Source organism: Telmatherina bonti, assembly GCF_933228915.1.
Source record: "Telmatherina bonti genome assembly, chromosome: 13".
NCBI lineage: Eukaryota > Metazoa > Chordata > Actinopteri > Atheriniformes > Telmatherinidae > Telmatherina > Telmatherina bonti.
In genome coordinates, this window is record NC_136611.1 from 37,277,280 (window position 1) to 37,297,306 (window position 20,027).

At 46.0% G+C, this 20,027-nt stretch overlaps 1 protein-coding gene across 1 annotated transcript in view; it reads left to right on the forward strand.

Moving 5' to 3' along the window:
• Positions 1 to 1,630: 1,630 nt before the first annotated feature.
• The window catches only part of top3b (DNA topoisomerase III beta), a gene marked incomplete at its 3' end in the record, with an annotated part of 29,870 nt that continues 11,473 nt past the window's right edge, over positions 1,631 to 20,027 (forward strand). The window contains exons 1-7 of the mRNA XM_079251324.1: positions 1,631 to 1,781; positions 2,413 to 2,544; positions 7,038 to 7,144; positions 7,219 to 7,293; positions 18,438 to 18,634; positions 18,705 to 18,861; positions 19,488 to 19,601. Coding sequence (XP_079107450.1) covers positions 1,712 to 1,781; positions 2,413 to 2,544; positions 7,038 to 7,144; positions 7,219 to 7,293; positions 18,438 to 18,634; positions 18,705 to 18,861; positions 19,488 to 19,601 — 852 coding nt within the window. The 5' untranslated portion in view covers positions 1,631 to 1,711. The remainder of the gene's footprint in view (positions 1,782 to 2,412; positions 2,545 to 7,037; positions 7,145 to 7,218; positions 7,294 to 18,437; positions 18,635 to 18,704; positions 18,862 to 19,487; positions 19,602 to 20,027) is intronic.

Genomic DNA, 20,027 nt, shown 5'->3' on the forward strand with positions numbered 1-20,027 from the left:
AACTATTAAGTGTTAGTTTTGTGCAGGCCAGAAGTTGTTTAAGGAATTCCTAGATTTCTTTTTTAAATAATGTTGATTTTTTTAGGATTTTTTTTGTGGTTTTGTGGAAATAGATATCAAAATACGGGAGAACTACGGGAAAATAACAATCCACGAAAGGTGCCGTAAAGATGGGAAAAACAGGAGTTTCACGGCCAAAACGGATCCTTGACCGGTTTACCGGACACTTGCTACAACTTCTCTGACATCTTTAGTCCAAACCATCAGACTGTAACAAACTGTGCACAGTGTTTCCCTTCATGCTCTGCAGGAATTTCTGGCCTACAGCATTGCTGAGTGTGCGCTCATCCACGGACATGTTTCTTCCTGTTTGTTCTCGCAGCTTCCAGGAGCAGTGTTGCCAGATTGTGTGAGAAAAACAAGCAACCAGCTGGATGAAAACATATCGGTACACATACAGAGAGAGGAGGGAGAGTTAACACAGAAACTCCCTCATTGTTAGTGCTTTGGTGAAGAATAGGCAGCTTTACCATCAGAGAAAATAAAGAGCCTCATCAACAACATCATATTCTGTGAAAAGTGGCCAAGAAATAATTAGTTCTGCCAGGGTATGTTTACTTATGAGCACAACTGAATAAAACTTAGAGTAAACTGGGAGTAAACCAGTTAACTTCTCCTGGGTGGATGTACGAACAGCTGACTCTCAAATGAAATCAGGCCTTTTGATAATTTACAAAGATTCCACATTTTATTCACAGAAATGCATCATCGTAGATCCTTTATAATAATTCATGGACATCATTGTAAATGATATTGTAGCATTCTCCATAAATATTTCAGTAATAAATTAACTAAATCCCAATAATTAATGTTTAATTTCTAAACACAAACAAGCAGAAGGCCAAACATAACTAGAAGAGTAAAGCAGCAACATGCATGAACATCGTTTCATCTCTTCCTTTCACTTTTTAATCAGCTAAAGCACTAATGTGCAGCAAAACCTACTTTGTCTGTTAAAATGGGCCTGATGTCACATCGGTGTTGTGGCGACAGGAACAGCAGCAGATTGGAGACGCTGATAGACACAGTTTTAACAGGCTGAGCGCCCAAACAGGCTGTTTAACCAGCTTCTGGCAGACAGCGGCGTGGTAGGGTTAGGGCTTGTACAACACCGGTGTGGGCCAGCGTGGTTACCTTTCGGTTTATATACAGTCTATGGTGGTTACCAAGGAGATGGGGATCTGGACAGATCCGAGAAATAGATAAACTAGTCTGATGCTTTTCATTTAGATGTGAATAAGTGAGAAAGGTTTAGGAATGGTCCATATGGGGAATAAATCAAGCCCAAATAAGCAACCAGAAAACAGGCCCAAAAAACTGTTGGCTTCCAGCGGACCTGGCAACCCTGTCCAGGAGGGGGCGCTGTTGGCTTCCAGCGGACCTGGCAACCCCGTCCAGGAGGGGGCGCTGTTGGCTTCCAGCGGACCTGGCAACCCCGTCCAGGAGGGGGCGCTGTTGGCTTCCAGCGGACCTGGCAACCCCGTCCAGGAGGGGGCGCTGTTGGCTTCCAGCGGACCTGGCAACATGACACGGAAGTGAATGCCTCGCTGGTTTCATGCTGGAAGCTGAACTGCGGCTCTGAGGACTGTTTTGGAGCAGTCCGTCCGTCCAGACAGGTTTCCTGCAGTTTTCTCCAGGATCAGCTGAGACCATGAGGACGGTCCTGATGGTGGCAGAGAAACCCTCCTTAGCTCAGTCCATCGCTAAGATCCTCTCCAAAGGTGAGTCGGAGCATTTCCCTGCATGTTGCAGCTCTGCAGGCTGGGAGACACAGATGTGTCCTGATGTCCACAACAGAGGGGACAGACCCAGTTTTCTGCGGACTGGGACTGAACCCTGTTGATGAGAACTGGAAGCAGACATCTGTCTGTCCTTACTTTGCCATGCAGGTACTGAAGACATCCCAGCTTCCGGAGGGACCACGGTTCCGTCCCAAATGCTCACATTGTAGGTCAGATCATCTGAAAGTGACCAAGATGTGTTTGTACCTGCAACCTGAGGCAGGAGGAGGACTTCAAGTCAGCTGTCAGCATCACAGCTTAGTTCCTGTGATGATGAAGGAAGGATCAGAATGTTTGACTTATTCTGGGACAAAATGAGGAGAGAAGATGTTGCTGAGGAGACACAGTAAGAGGCGCAGTGAAAGGCCCGGATGAGATGGAAAAGATCTCACGCTGAGACCGTTTCCGTCTCATCTACACAACCAGGGGAAGTTTTAACCATCGGATCTGGAGGTCTGAACATTTCTCCAGACCTCCTTCGTCCCTCTTCTCCACTAATCCCAGTAGGCTTCAGCAGGAGAACCAGTTGGAGTAAGTGTGCTGTTAACCTGCTTTTCCTTCTGGCCTTTAGGAACGTGTTCCAGTCGAAAGGGGCTGAACGGAGCATGCTCAGTGCACGAGTACACCGGCAGCTTCCAGGGCCAGAGCGTCCGCTTCAGGATGACTTCTGTCTGTGGACACGTCATGAGTCTGGATTTCATTGGTGAGGAGATTCCCATCAGATCCGCCACGCTTCACCTTCCCCTGACCTTAGTTTAAATGAGAAGGAAATCATCTGAACAAGGTGCAGAAACTGTTTTCAGGTCGCCCAGCCAGGATTCCTCTCTGTCTGCTGCTTCTATTCTATTCTATTCTATTCTATTCTATTCTATTCTATTCTATTCTATTCTGTTCTATTCTATTCTATTCTGTTCTATTCTGTTCTATTCTGTTCTGTTTTATTCTATTCTATTCTGTTCTATTCTATTCTATTCTGTTCTATTCTATTCTATTCTTTTCTATTCTGTTCTATTCTATTCTGTTCTATTCTATTCTTTTCTATTCTGTTCTATTCTATTCTATTCTATTCTTTTCTATTCTGTTCTATTCTGTTCTGTTTTATTCTATTCTATTCTGTTCTATTCTATTCTGTTCTATTCTATTCTTTTCTATTCTGTTCTATTCTGTTCTATTCTATTCTGTTCTATTCTGTTCTATTCTATTCTATTCTATTCTGTTCTATTCTATTCTTTTCTGTTCTATTCTGTTCTATTCTATTCTGTTTTATTCTATTCTATTCTGTTCTATTCTATTCTGTTCTATTCTATTCTTTTCTATTCTGTTCTATTCTGTTCTATTCTATTCTGTTCTATTCTATTCTGTTCTATTCTGTTCTATTCTATTCTATTCTGTTCTATTCTATTCTTTTCTGTTCTATTCTGTTCTATTCTGTTCTATTCTATTCTGTTCTATTCTGTTCTATTCTATTCTGTTCTATTCTATTCTGTTCTATTCTATTCTATTCTTTTCTATTCTGTTCTGTTTTATTCTATTCTGTTCTGTTCTATTCTGTTCTGTTCTATTCTTTTCTGTTCTATTCTGTTCTATTCTATTCTGTTCTATTCTATTCTGTTCTGTTCTATTCTATTCTATTCTGTTCTATTCTATTCTGTTCTGTTCTATTCTGTTCTATTCTGTTCTATTCTATTCTATTCTGTTCTATTCTGTTCTGTTCTATTCTGTTCTATTCTGTTCTATTCTATTCTGTTCTATTCTGTTCTATTCTGTTCTGTTCTGTTTTATTCTGTATGTAGCTGAAGTTGTGTGTGTGTAGCTGAGGTTGTCTGTGTGTAGCTGAGGGTGTGTGTGTGTGTAGCTGAGGGTGTGTGTGTGTAGCTGAGGTTGTGTGTAGCTGAGGTTGTGTGTAGCTGAGGTGTGTAGCTGAGGTTGTGTGTAGCTGAGGGTGTGTGTAGCTGAGGTTGTGTGTAGCTGAGGTTGTGTGTAGCTGAGGCTGTGTGTGTGTGTGTAGCTGAGGTTGTGTGTGTGTGGCTGAGGTTGTGTGTAGCTGAAGCTGTGTGTAGCTGAGGTTGTGTGTGTGTAGCTGAGGTTGTGTGTAGCTGAGGTTTTGTGTAGCTGAGGGTGTGTGTAACTGAGGTTGTGTGTAGCTGAGGCTGTGTGTAGCTGAGGCTGTGTGTGTGTGGCTGAGGTTGTGTGTAGCGGAGGCTGTGTGTAGCTGAGGTTGTGTGTGTGTAGCTGAGGTTGTGTGTAGCTGAGGTTTTGTGTAGCTGAGGGTGTGTGTAACTGAGGTTGTGTGTAGCTGAGGCTGTGTGTAGCTGAGGCTGTGTGTGTGTGGCTGAGGTTGTGTGTAGCGGAGGCTGTGTGTAGCTGAGGTTGTGTGTGTGTGGCTGAGGTTGTGTGTGTGTAGCTGAGGTTGTGTGTAGCTGAGGTTGTGTGTGTGTAGCTGAGGTTGTGTGTGTGTAGCTGAGGGTGTGTGTGTGTAGCTGAGGGTGTGTGTGTGTAGCTGACGTTGTGTGTAGCTGAGGCTGTGTGTAGCTGAGGTTGTGTGTAGCTGAGGTTGTGTGTAGCTGAGGTTGTGTGTAGCTGAGGCTGTGTGTAGCTGAGGTTGTGTGTGTGTGGCTGAGGTTGTGTATGTGTGGCTGAGGTTGTGTGTAGCTGAGGTTGTGTGTAGCTGAGGTTGTGTGTAGCTGAGGTTGTGTGTAGCTGAGGTTGTGTGTGTGTGGCTGAGGTTGTGTGTAGCGGAGGCTGTGTGTAGCTGAGGTTGTGTGTGTGTGGCTGAGGTTGTGTGTAGCTGAGGTTGTGTGTAGCTGAGGCTGTGTGTAGCTGTGGTTGTGTTTGTGTGGCTGAGGTTGTGTGTAGCTGAGGTTGTGTGTGTGTAGCTGAGGTTGTGTGTGTGTGGGTGAGGCTGTGTGTAGCTGAGGTTGTGTCTGTGTGGCTGAGGTTGTGTGTGTGTAGCTGAGGCTGTGTGTAGCTGAGGTTGTGTGTGTAGCTGAGGTTGTGTGTAGCTGAGGGTGTGTGTAGCTGAGGTTGTGTGTGTGTAGCTGAGGTTGTGTGTGTGTAACTGAGGTTGTGTGTAGCTGAGGCTGTGTGTAGCTGAGGTTGTGTGTGTGTAGCTGAGGTTGTGTGTGTGTAACTGAGGTTGTGTGTGTGTGGCTGAGGTTGTGTGTAGCTGAGGTTGTGTGTAGCTGAGGCTGTGTGTAGCTGAGGTTGTGTGTGTGTGGCTGAGGTTGTGTATGTGTGGCTGAGGTTGTGTGTAGCTGAGGTTGTGTGTAGCTGAGGTTGTGTGTAGCTGAGGTTGTGTGTAGCTGAGGTTGTGTGTGTGTGGCTGAGGTTGTGTGTGTGTGGGTGAGGCTGTGTGTAGCTGAGGTTGTGTGTGTGTAGCTGAGGTTGTGTGTGTGTGTGGCTGAGGTTGTGTGTAGCTGAGGTTGTGTGTAGCTGTGGTTGTGTTTGTGTGGCTGAGGTTGTGTGTAGCTGAGGTTGTGTGTGTGTAGCTGAGGTTGTGTGTGTGTGGCTGAGGTTGTGTGTGTGTGGCTGAGGTTGTGTGTGTGTGGGTGAGGCTGTGTGTAGCTGAGGTTGTGTCTGTGTGGCTGAGGTTGTGTGTGTAGCTGAGGTTGTGTGTGTGTAGCTGAGGTTGTGTGTGTGTAGCTGAGGTTGTGTGTGTAGCTGAGGTTGTGTGTGTGTAGCTGAGGTTGTGTGTGTGTAGCTGAGGCTGTGTGTAGCTGAGGTTGTGTGTGTAGCTGAGGTTGTGTGTGTGTAGCTGAGGTTGTGTGTGTGTAGCTGAGGTTGTGTGTGTGTAACTGAGGTTGTGTGTAGCTGAGGCTGTGTGTAGCTGAGGTTGTGTGTAGCTGAGGCTGTGTGTAGCTGTGGTTGTGTTTGTGTGGCTGAGGTTGTGTGTAGCTGAGGTTGTGTGTGTGTAGCTGAGGTTGTGTGTGTGTGGCTGAGGTTGTGTGTGTGTGGCTGAGGTTGTGTGTGTGTAGCTGAGGCTGTGTGTAGCTGAGGTTGTGTGTGTAGCTGAGGTTGTGTGTAGCTGAGGGTGTGTGTAGCTGAGGTTGTGTGTGTGTAGCTGAGGTTGTGTGTGTGTAACTGAGGTTGTGTGTAGCTGAGGCTGTGTGTAGCTGAGGTTGTGTGTGTGTAGCTGAGGTTGTGTGTGTGTGTAACTGAGGTTGTGTGTGTGTGGCTGAGGTTGTGTGTGTGTGGCTGAGGTTGTGTGTGTGTGGGTGAGGCTGTGTGTAGCTGAGGTTGTGTGTGTGTAGCTGAGGTTGTGTGTGTAGCTGAGGTTGTGTGTAGCTGAGGTTGTGTGTAGCTGAGGTTGTGTGTGTGTAGCTGAGGTTGTGTGTGTGTAGCTGAGGGTGTGTGTGTGTAGCTGAGGGTGTGTGTAGCTGAGGGTGTGTGTAGCTGAGGGTGTGTGTAGCTGAGGGTGTGTGTAGCTGAGGTTGTGTGTAGCTGAGGTTGTGTGTAGCTGAGGGTGTGTGTAGCTGAGGGTGTGTGTAGCTGAGGTTGTGTGTGTGTAGCTGAGGTTGTGTGTGTGTAGCTGAGGTTGTGTGTGTGTAGCTGAGGGTGTGTGTAGCTGAGGGTGTGTGTAGCTGAGGGTGTGTGTAGCTGAGGGTGTGTGTGTGTAGCTGAGGGTGTGTGTAGCTGAGGTTGTGTGTGTAGCTGAGGGTGTGTGTAGCTGAGGTTGTGTGTGTGTAGCTGAGGGTGTGTGTGTGTAGCTGAGGTTGTGTGTGTGTAGCTGAGGGTGTGTGTAGCTGAGGGTGTGTGTAGCTGAGGGTGTGTGTGTGTAGCTGAGGGTGTGTGTAGCTGAGGTTGTGTGTGTAGCTGAGGGTGTGTGTAGCTGAGGTTGTGTGTGTGTAGCTGAGGGTGTGTGTAGCTGAGGTTGTGTGTGTGTAGCTGAGGGTGTGTGTAGCTGAGGTTGTGTGTGTGTAGCTGAGGTTGTGTGTGTGTAGCTGAGGGTGTGTGTAGCTGAGGGTGTGTGTAGCTGAGGGTGTGTGTGTGTAGCTGAGGGTGTGTGTAGCTGAGGTTGTGTGTGTAGCTGAGGGTGTGTGTAGCTGAGGTTGTGTGTGTAGCTGAGGGTGTGTGTAGCTGAGGGTGTGTGTGTGTAGCTGAGGGTGTGTGTAGCTGAGGGTGTGTGTGTGTAGCTGAGGGTGTGTGTAGCTGAGGTTGTGTGTGTAGCTGAGGATCCGACACATCTTGCTCTTCCAGGGAAGTACAACAACTGGGACAAGGTGGACCCTGCAGAGCTGTTCAGCAAAGCTCCGACAGAGAAGAAGGAGGCCAACCCGAAGCTCAGCATGGTGAAGTTCCTCCAGGTGGGTCTGCCTTCCCCTCACCCTGCCCTCCATGTGGCCCCGGCTCCCCTAACCAACCCCCGTTGTCCTGGCAGGTGGAGGCCAGAGGCTGCGACGACGTCGTCTTATGGCTGGACTGTGACAAAGAGGGCGAGAACATTTGCTTTGAGGTAACTCTTCCCAGGATGGAACTGGTCTGTCCAGAACAGCTCAGTTTGGTTCCTGCAGGTTGTGGTTGTCTCCCTGCTCCAACTCAGATGACCAACATGAATGAACAGGCTGACAAGAAACTGTTGGGTCCATATGATTTGAATCAGGTGTGTTGGTGTAGAGAAACAACAAAAACTTGCCGGATGCCCTGGAGGACGGGAGAGCCGGATTTTCACCTGATCTGTAAAACATTTACCTGCAGGTTAAACCCCCCCCCATCAGCCTTTCTCTTTCTGCTGATCGCCTCTCTCTGACGTGTCAGACTAGATCACACGGGATGGAGATGAGGAAAGCGCAGGTTTATCTCCCGTTGCCGTGGTGACCTGCAGTCTGACAGGAATGGCCAGGTGTAGACCATGGCAGCTTCATTTCCATTCATTTCTCCTCCAAAGCGCCTGGACCCATTAGGGGTCGCGGGGACGCCGGACCCATTAGGGGTCGCGGGGACGCCGGACCCATTAGGGGTCGCGGGGACGCCGGACCCATTAGGGGTCGCGGGGACGCCGGACCCATTAGGGGTCGCGGGGACGCCGGACCCATTAGGGGTCGGGGGGACGCCGGACCCATTAGGGGTCGGGGGGGACGCCGGACCCATTAGGGGTCGCGGGGACGCCGGACCCATTAGGGGTCGCGAGGACGCCGGACCCATTAGGGGTCGCGGGGACGCTGGACCCATTAGGGGTCGCGGGGACGCCGGACCCATTAGGGGTCGCGGGGACGCCGGACCCATTAGGGGTCGCGAGGACGCTGGACCCATTAGAGGTCGCGGGGACGCTGGACCCATTAGGGGTCGCGGGGACGCTGGACCAGCAGTCTGGGAGAGAGGCAGGGTGCACCCTGGACAGTCTCCATCCCAGGGCCCCGTGATTCATATCCCAATATGAGAACATACAGGCTTCAACAGACGACGTGAACCTGCACGACCTCATGTCATTTCAGAAAATAATTAGGTTGATGGTATACTCGTAGTAATTTATTGAAATGTTTAAGTAAAAAGTGGGAAAACTGATGTTTTTATCAAAGTTTTTGGGAGAGGAACTTTTCTCCATGAACCTGGAGAGGCTGGAGGAGCGAATGAAACGCTACTTCGCTCCGATGTCTCCGCTTTAGACCAGAGGTTTGGGGATTTGTGTCAGTGAAGCATTGATGAGGAAATTATTGATCAGTTCTGCCTGAAGATAAAATGGAAGCATTACGTCAACTTCTGGCTGCAACGAACACATAAAACCCAGGTTTGTTCTCGAAATGATGTCAGTTCTGTAGAATATGACATAAAACACACCTGCTCCAACACACTTGCTCCGACACACCTGATCCGACACACTGCCCCGACACATCTGTTCCAACACATCTGCCTCGACACATCTGCTCCAACACACTTGCTCCGACACACTTGCTACGACACATCTGCTCCAACACATCTGCTCCAACACATCTGCTCCAACACACTTGCTCCGACACACTTGCTACGACACATCTGCTCCAACACATCTGCTCCAACACACTTGCTCCGACACACTTGCTACGACACATCTGCTCCAACACATCTGCTCCAACACATCTGCTCCGACACACTGCCCCGACACACCTGATCCGACACACCTGATCCGACACACTGCCCCGACACATCTGCTCCAACACATCTGCTCCGACACACTGCCCCGACACACCTGATCCGACACACCTGATCCGACACACTGCCCCGACACATCTGCTCCAACACACTTGCTACGACACACTGCCCCGACACATCTGCTCCAACACATCTGCTCCGACACACTGCCCCGACACACCTGATCCGACACACTGCCCCGACACATCTGCTCCAACACATCTGCTCCGACACACCTGATCCGACACACTGCCCCGACACATCTGCTCCAACACACTTGCTCCGACACACCTGCTCCGACACACCTGCTCCAACAAACTTGCTCCAACACACTTGCTACGACACACTGCCCCGACACATCTGCTCCAACACATCTGCTCCGACACTGCCCCGACACATCTGCTCCGACACACTGCTCCAACACATCTGCTCCGACACATCTGCTCCAACACACTGCCCCGACACACCTGCTCCAACAAACTTGCGCCGACACACTGCCCCGACACATCTGCTCCAACACACTGCCCCGACACATCTGCTCCAACACACTTGCTCCGACACACCTGCTCCAACAAACTTGCGCCGACACACTGCACCAACACACTGCTCCAACAAACTTGCGGCGACACACTGCTCCGACACACCTGCTTCGACACACCTGCTCCCACACACCTGCACCGACACATCTGCTCCGACACACTTGCTCCAACACACTGCTCCTACACACCTGCTCCAACACACTGCTCCAATAAAACCTGCTCCAACACACTGCTCCAGCACATCTGCTTCAACACAGCTGTTCCGACACACTGCTCCTACACACCTGCTCCGACACACTGCCCCTACACACCTGCTCCAACACATCTGCTCCAACACACTTGCTCGGACACACCTGATCCAACACACTGCCCCGACACATCTGCTCAAGCACATTTAGTCCTACACACCTGCTCCGACACACTGCTCCAACACACTGCTCCGACACACCTGCTCCGACACACCTGCTCCAACACATCTGCTCCGACACACTGCTCCAACACACCTGCTCCGACACACTGCTCCGACACACTGCTCCGACACACTGCTCCAACACACCTGCTCCGACACACTGCTCCAACACACCTGCTCCGACACACTGCTCCGACACACCTGCTCCGACACACTGCTCCGACACACCTGCTCCGACACACTGCTCCGACACACCATCAACATTATAAGAAACAACATATTTGTACTTCGTGTGTTTCCACTGTAAGATAGTTTTTAACTTTTGATCATACATTTAAGAATAGACCTCACTTCACTTGTGTAATTTTATTCTAAAACAAAACACTGATAAATAAATAAAAATGCCTCCTCTTAGAAGAAAAGTAGTGATTCCTTTCAGAGTATTTTGACATTAAATAACCAAAACAATTTCCCACATTGGCAATGAGGTAATAAAAATTAACATTTCTTTACACTTAACATGTGTTTAGAGAAAGTTGATACAAAATACTACTTTTTAAAAAATCCCTGAATGTTATTAAAGCTATATTTCTAACATACATGTTTTATTACATTCTTGCTGTTTTTTGTTTAATTTACACACTTTTGGCAGAAAGACGAGCCTGTCGACCGCATCTGGCTTCAGACCCCTGTGGCATGTGCCTCCTCCCACACTGAAAACACTGCCTTTCCATCACACCCAAAACTGTACAAAAACTGAACGTCGCCATAAAAACCAGCTGCTATAAAAGTTTTTACGATCTCAAGAGGTGGTTTTTTTCAGACATTTCGATATAGAAATATATGGCAGAAGTGTAATGGAATCACTTTTTTTGTGTTTACATGTCCCCAGACGTGACGTGGGGGGGTCGTGACCAGTTAATTCTCGGTAAAGATGGCGCGGTGTGGAATAAACAACAGCAAATTTAAGAGTTTTAGAAAAGAAAAGGAGGGAGAAAAGCTTTGAAAATCCAAAGCAATTTCTCCACAGCAAGTAGAAAACCCTAAAATAACGCAACGTGCCCACTTTGCATTAACCGCAATTATGAAACGTGATCAACACCCGCAAATCACAACTGTTGTTTGTCAAAATGTACAAATATCGGGGTTTTTTTAGCAAAAAAAGTGTAATGGAAACGCAGAGGGGGCGCTTCTTGTACGTTTCTAACTGCCATGTTCTGTTTATGCGTTTCTTTTTTCTTTATTTCAACATATGTTTAACATGTAACATTTTAAAAAACATTTCCATTTCCATTGACTTTCAGAAGACACCATAACAAAAATAAAAATAAATAAAAATAAAAGTAAAAACAAGGGGTCTGCTAAGATGGGGTAATGAATTTGTATTTTTTCTAAAATTTGTAATGTTTTTATCACTTTTTTATTCATTTGATTTAATTTTTCAATAGTTTTTATGTAACTTTGGAGATCTGTAATTTCGAATACATAGAAGGAGGGTAATTTCTTTAGCCAGATCATCTTATGAATATAGAATTTTGCTAGTATACAAATCAAATTGATGATATATATTTCATCAACCGATAAATTAGGGTTGTTAAAGTAAAAATGAATATCTTTTTTTTTTTTTTTTAATATGGTTTCTTTTTTAAGTGTCCTTGAGATATATCTTTCAAACTGGAACCAAAATGAAGTGGTGTGAAAACAGTCAACAAATATATGCTCGTCAGTTTCTCTTTCACAATCACAAAAAGTACATCTGTTACTTATGCCTGGTATAAAACGACATACATTTGCCTTAACAGGATAGTATCTATGGCTAATCTTAAAAAGAAGCTCTTTTATTGTATTTGTGAGTATATATCTATGAGGCATTACAAAGATTGTGTTCCATTGTTTTTTATTCAGACAAATTGATCTAAATTTACAAGCTGGAGCTGAGATATACTCCAGACCACTTCTAATAAAATTATTTGAGCATTTTTTATTCAGTAAATCCAAACCATTTATAGAGATAGAGCGCTCCAAAGTTGAGAGTGTGGTACTCTGAATGTTACCAGCAAGAATTTTTATATTGTAAGGTATTGAATTGATCACTGTATGAAATTCTTGCCTGGAGACCTCAAAAGGGTAAGTGTCTAAGAACGCCTCATAGCTATAAAACTCACCATTATCATTTAAGAGTTGTTTTACAGTGTTTACATTATTCATAAACCAGTTTTCCAAGTACAAAGTCCTATTTCTGTGTGAAATATATAAGTTGTTCCATAGTATACAGTGGTGAGGAGAGTAATTGTGTTTGTAAAGAAGCTGCCAGCATAATAAAGCTTGGTGATGAAAATTAGCAAGTTTGATTGGTAGTTTTCCTATTGAAAAGGGACATTTCAAAAGAAAATTAAGGCCGCCTACTTTCTGGAAAAGATAATTAGGGATGGTGTTCCATAAACTGTTAGCATTTTTAAGTATCTTTTGATCCAATTAATTTTTATAATTTGATTAAAAACATCAAATGTGAGCACATTTAGTCCTCCTTCAGCTAGAGGATTGGTCAGAACCATTTTCTTCACGTTGTGAGGTTTGTTTTTCCGTATAAATTTGAGAAGGTTTTTATCTAGTTGTGAACATGTAGATTTGGAGACATATAAAGAACTGAAGGCCTAAGAGGCTCTCGACATTCCTTCTGCTTTACTTAGTAAGACTCTTCCATATATTGATAAATCTCTTACCAGCCAACAGTTAAATTTCTTTTTTATAGCATCTTCAATAGGAGCAAGATGATCACGTTCTCTCTTTTTGTGGTTAGGACTGATATTAATGCCAAGATAAGTAACTGAGTCTTTCACTGGAATGCTACAGATTTCAGTGCGGTTGATTGTTCTTATAGATAGAATTTCACATCTTTTAAGATTTAACTTTAATCCTGAGGCTTTGGAAATTAATGAGAAAGTGGATAAAGCTATGGGAACTTCATCAGCATTTTTCAGAAATATTGTGGTATCATCTGCGAGCTGTGTTATTATGAATTCTTTTCCAAGATTAATTCCTTTAATCAGGCTTTGAGACACTAAATAATTTAACACTTGAGCAACTAGTAAAAAGATGTAAGGAGAGGCAACCTTGCCTTACTCCTTTACCTATGTTAAACCTTGACGATGTACCATGAAGGAGTTTCACAGAACTATTGTTATCTTTGTACAATGTTTTAATAGCACTTATAAAAAAGTTTCCAAATTCAAAAAAAGAAAGAACATCAAAGATGAACTTATGACTGACAGTGTCAAATGCCTTTTGAAAGTCGAGAAAAAGTATTAGGGGATCATCTGGGATTAATTCATTATAATCTATTAAATCTAGCACAAGCCTGATATTATTGGAAAAATGCCTTCCTGGCATAAAACCACTTTGAGATTCATGAATAATTTCATTTAACCCTCTTTTTAATCTTTTAGTCATAATAGCTGCAAGAATTTTATAATTGTTATTTAAAAGAGTAATTCCACACCAGTCGTCAATAAGAAGTAGATCCTTTTTGGGTTTGGGGATCGGGTAATCAGACCTTGCTTCATTGAGTGAGGTAATTCTTCCTTAATTATGGACTCATTGTACACTGCGAGTAAAAATTTAGAAATTTCAACAGAAAACTTTTGATAGAATTCAGATGTGAGACCATCATTGCCCGGTGACTTGTTACGTTTAAGGTTCTTAATAGCCCATTAAAGTTTCATCACATTCTTTTTTAATGTCGTCGCTTGCTTTTTTTTACATTTTCCAAATTGTTTAGTATAGAAGAGCTGTCATGAAAGGTGTCTTCTTTATAAAGATTTGCGTAGAAATTACAAACGAATTTTGAGATTATCTCAGCATCTTCATTTAATAGATCACCTATTCTTAATTTAGATTATAAATTTGACACTGAATTTCTCTTTTCTAGATTGAAAAAGTATTTACTGTTTCTTCCCCCTTCTTCTATCCACTTTACTCTTGATCGTACAAAGGCTCCCTTGGTTCTCTCGGCATACAATTCATCTAATTCATGTTGAAGTTTATTTAATTCTGGCGTTAATACAATATCATTTGTTAATTTTAAAGTCATATCCGATATACTTTTTGTTAAGTGCTCAATCTTAGCTCTTTTCTTTCGAGCCAATTCTTTCCCGAAACGTAGAGCATATTTTCTAATTTCATACTTCACAAGTTCCCAGTGTTTTCCATCATTTTTATCAGCATTTGCAGAGTTCCAGTACCGTTCAAACAGTTCTTTGACTGACTTTATAAAGTCATTATGTGATAAGAGAGAGTTATTTAGTTTCCAGTTTGTAAAATTTCTTTTGTTGTCTTGGGCTGCTAAATTTGTTTTAAGAAGAATAGATCTATGATCGGTCATAATGGCAGGGCTAATCAATACTTCAGTCACCAGCCCCTCCATATCCCTTCAGATTAACCAAAAGTCTATTCTAGATAAGGTAAAATTTTTGTTGCTCCAAGTGTATTGTTGTTCGGTAGGGTTACGTTGTCTCCAAATATCTACTAAATTTGTTCGATTACAAAAATCAATCAAATTGTTCTCATAATTTCTAGGTCTTGGGGGGTATCTGTCTAATTGCTGTGACCACACCATATTAAAATCTCCTCCAAGAATTATTTTGGCTGATGGATATTTTCGTATGAATGGATTAATATTATCCTCTATCGCAGTAATTGATAACAAGTTAATAACAATAAGTCACAGTGAGCAGTTAGGGCGAATTTCCTTGCTGTCCACGCAGGCTCTTGCACCCACAAAGTAAGCCTTCAAACCATCTTTATGTGCTTTTTCAACAATGGGCCAAAGCGCCGCTCTGGCGTCTCTTCTTTAGTCAGATCCTCACTGAAGCGGAGCTTGTTTTCTCGTAAGTAGGCGTTGTTCTTGGCTTGTCTCCAGATGACATCCCTCACAGTGCGGTAGGCAAAGAGAATGATAATTCCCCTGGCTCTAGAAGTGTCGTCTCCTCGGCCCAATCTGTGCACCACATCGATTCCCTCCGCTACTGTCGTTCCCAGCTCCGGTGCAACGTTCTCAGTCACTCTCCTTTTTACATCCTCACCATCCACTTCAGAAACACCGTACAGCCGTAGACACCATCTTCTTTTGCAGCGTTCTGCATCACACAGCCTTTCCTTTATTGCCATTAGCTCCGTTTGTTTTTCACAGATTTCTTTCAGCATTTTGCTTTCAGCCTTGTCATCGTTGATTTCTTCAAATGCGAACTCTTTATTTCTTTAATGTCAGTGGCATTGCTGTTAATCATCAGAGCTAAATCGTCAGCTCTATCATTTACTGCTTTCAGGATGGTTTTCTGTTGCTCGAACAAGGACGGCTCCGGCTCAGACAAGCTAACCTTCTTAGCAGCAGGGCTTTTGATGGGAGTATCAGGTAGAGGTATTAGTTCCCCCTCAGTTTCTGGTGGCTTTGAAGTATCCATGTTGGCGTAATTATGCTAACCTTTCTTGCTTAATGGAGTTTTAGGCGATCTTTCTGTGCGTTTCTGTGTGTCGGCCTTCTTCAGGAAGTTGCTCATATTGTTTTTAAAAAGTTTTGTTGATAGCATTAGCAACACTGAGTGGCACGGGTTCTCTTTTGCGCTCTTCACCAAAAGTTTTTTATTTTGTTTAGAATGTTATTAAGCAGTCCAGTTATGGCTCAGTATAGCTTAAATACCTTAAGTACACACTGCACAGATGATTGGCTTTTTTTGTTAGCGATATACGTCGTTGGAGTCCAGTTATTCCCAGAGACGTTTCAAAAGGCTTGTGGTGTCGCCGCCATCTTGCCCGGCTTTCGTGTTTATGCGTTTCTGTGGGAAACCAGCAGGAGCGCGCTGATGTCACTACAAGGTACGGAAGCCCAAAAGGTGCTGGCGGGGCAAAAAAAAAAAAAAAATCCCGATTTTCATAAAAGTAAATCGTCATAAACAGCAAATTCAAATTAATCGATTAAATTGATTAATGGCCCAGCCCTAGCTCCAACACATCTGCTCCGACACACTTGCTCCAACACACCTGCTCCTACACACCTGCTCCTACACACCTGCTCCAGCACACTCCAGCACACTCCAACACACTCCAACACACTCCAGCACACCTGCTCCTACACACTTAGTCCTACACACCTGCTCCAACACACCTGCTCCAACACACTCCAGCACACCTGCTCCTACACACTTAGTCCTACACACCTGCTCCTACACACTTAGTCCTACACACCTGCTCCTACACACTTAGTCCTACACACCTGCTCCAACACACTCCAACACACTCCAACACACTCCAGCACACCTGCTCCTACACACTTAGTCCTACACACCTGCTCCAACACACCTGCTCCAACACACTCCAGCACACCTGCTCCTACACACCTGCTCCTACACACTTAGTCCTACACACCTGCTCCTACACACCTGCTCCAACACACTCCAGCACACCTGCTCCTACACACTTAGTCCTACACACCTGCTCCTACACACCTGCTCCAACACACTCCAGCACACCTGCTCCTACACACTTAGTCCTACACACCTGCTCCTACACACCTGCTCCAACACACTCCAGCACACCTGCTCCTACACACTTAGTCCTACACACCTGCTCCAACACACCTGCTCCAACACACTCCAGCACACCTGCTCCTACACACTTAGTCCTACACACCTGCTCCTACACACTCCAGCACACCTGCTCCTACACACTCCAGCACACCTGCTCCTACACACTTAGTCCTACACACCTGCTCCTACACACCTGCTCCAACACACTCCAGCACACCTGCTCCTACACACTTAGTCCTACACACCTGCTCCTACACACTTAGTCCTACACACCTGCTCCTACACACTTAGTCCTACACACCTGCTCCTACACACTTAGTCCTACACACTCCAGCACACCTGCTCCTACACACTTAGTCCTACACACCTGCTCCAACACACCTGCTCCAACACACTCCAGCACACCTGCTCCTACACACTTAGTCCTACACACCTGCTCCTACACACTTAGTCCTACACACCTGCTCCTACACACTTAGTCCTACACACCTGCTCCTACACACCTGCTCCTACACACTCCAGCACACCTGCTCCTACACACTTAGTCCTACACACCTGCTCCTACACACTTAGTCCTACACACCTGCTCCTACACACTCCAGCACACCTGCTCCTACACACTTAGTCCTACACACCTGCTCCTACACACTTAGTCCTACACACCTGCTCCTACACACCTGCTCCAACACACTCCAGCACACCTGCTCCTACACACTTAGTCCTACACACCTGCTCCAACACACTCCAACACACTCCAACACACTCCAGCACACCTGCTCCTACACACTTAGTCCTACACACCTGCTCCAACACACCTGCTCCAACACACTCCAGCACACCTGCTCCTACACACCTGCTCCTACACACTTAGTCCTACACACCTGCTCCTACACACCTGCTCCAACACACTCCAGCACACCTGCTCCTACACACTTAGTCCTACACACCTGCTCCTACACACCTGCTCCAACACACTCCAGCACACCTGCTCCTACACACTTAGTCCTACACACCTGCTCCTACACACCTGCTCCAACACACTCCAGCACACCTGCTCCTACACACTTAGTCCTACACACCTGCTCCAACACACCTGCTCCAACACACTCCAGCACACCTGCTCCTACACACTTAGTCCTACACACCTGCTCCTACACACTCCAGCACACCTGCTCCTACACACTCCAGCACACCTGCTCCTACACACTTAGTCCTACACACCTGCTCCTACACACCTGCTCCAACACACTCCAGCACACCTGCTCCTACACACTTAGTCCTACACACCTGCTCCTACACACTTAGTCCTACACACCTGCTCCTACACACTTAGTCCTACACACCTGCTCCTACACACTTAGTCCTACACACTCCAGCACACCTGCTCCTACACACTTAGTCCTACACACCTGCTCCAACACACCTGCTCCAACACACTCCAGCACACCTGCTCCTACACACTTAGTCCTACACACCTGCTCCTACACACTTAGTCCTACACACCTGCTCCTACACACTTAGTCCTACACACCTGCTCCTACACACCTGCTCCTACACACTCCAGCACACCTGCTCCTACACACTTAGTCCTACACACCTGCTCCTACACACTTAGTCCTACACACCTGCTCCTACACACTCCAGCACACCTGCTCCTACACACTTAGTCCTACACACCTGCTCCTACACACTTAGTCCTACACACCTGCTCCTACACACCTGCTCCAACACACTCCAGCACACCTGCTCCTACACACTTAGTCCTACACACCTGCTCCAACACACCCGATTCCAGTGAATGGATCCAACAGCCAGTTAGATTTGGCAGAATAAGTGATTAGTCTGAGGCAGGAATGTTGGAACTGGGAAAAATGGAAAACCTGGAGTGTGGTGGCCCTGGAGAACCAGATCTAGACGCCCCTGACATCCGCCTCTGAGTCTGGAAGCTTTTCTGGGGTTCCAGGTTCTGGATGCCATCCTGCCTGTGATGAACAAAGGGAACGTTGGCGATCGGAACGTTTATCGAGCCAAGTTCAGCTCCATCACGGACACCGACATCTGGAATGCCATGAGCCACCTCAGGGAGCCCAACCGGAACGAAGCGCTGTCCGTCGATGCTCGTCAGGAGCTGGATCTGCGGATCGGCTGCGCCTTCACCCGGTACGCCACTGCCATCCTTATCCCTGCAGCCCAGAATCCCTCATTAATGCAATCTGATCCTGTCTTCCAGGTTCCAGACCAAGTACTTTCAGGGCAAATACGGCAACCTAGACTCTTCCCTGATCTCATTCGGACCATGCCAGACCCCGACGCTCGGTTTCTGTGTGGAGCGCCATGACAAGATCCAGTCGTTTAAACCAGAAAGCTTTTGGATCCTCCAAGCAAAGGTGAGGAAACTGCAGCAAGCTTTAAAGCTTCTGTGGAACCAGACTGAGACCCTCGAGGACGGACTAAACGGCTTTACATGAGAATCCTGCTCACAAGCAGCTAAAGGACAGGTAGACGTCTTTGAGAGAAGGCTTGGACCGCCCACGTTTTATGTGGGAAGTCTGGTATAAAACTCTGGACGGAACCAGTAGGAGCCGCGTGGCGCCACGCGGTCGGTCCAGTTGCAGAAAGGATTCTGATCCTGAGAGGAGTTTTGTTGATCCTGTCAGCGCTGAAGTGGCTTAAGGAACTAAGGAATGGCCAGAGGCCAGATGAGATTCTGAGGTAGAAACTTTGCAGTTCAGAAGGCTTTGTTTGACTGCAGGATCACTCCGAGTCCAGCAGTTCATGTCCTGAAACCAGATCAGCTGGTTTAAAGCCTGATGTCCAGCAGAAAGAAACGGAGCTGCAGGCACCGACCTCCCTTCATCCCCGAACAGGACAGGAAGAGGGACGAGATGCGTTTCTTCTGATCAGTGTCTCCAAGCCCCCACACACCTCCATCATGTTGTGTATAATCTGTTGCCCTTCCACATTTGACTGATAAATGGCAGGTTCCTCCTCCGGGGCTGTGTTCTTTTGTCAGGTATTTAAAGGAAAGGACAGTCCACTGACTCTGGACTGGGACAGAGTCAGAGTCTTTGACAGAGATGTGGGACAGATGTTTGTTAATCTGGCCAAGACATCCAAGGAGGCCCAGGTAAGGACAATCTCTTTACATACAGCTGGTAGTCTTTAATTAGACAGTTTACTGAAGTAGGAAACATGACAAATAAGTGAAACTGGCTGAATCTGCTCCATTTCTGTCTGTTTACCCCTGAAAATTCAGGCAGATTTCCCACAGCGCTGTCCCTCATGTCATCATCACTGTCTTAGCAGCAGTAGTGTGTGAGATAATGGTAATGTCCAATCAGGAGCAGCCAAAACGCAACAAGGATCATCATGCAGACGTGATGTTTCCATAGAGACATCATGTTTCCATGTTAACGTGATGTTTCCATGGCAACGTGACGTTTCCATGCAGACGTGATGTTTCCATAGAGACATCATGTTTCCATGTTAACATGATGTTTCCATGGCAACGTGACGTTTCCATGCAGACGTGATGTTTCCATGGCAACGTGAC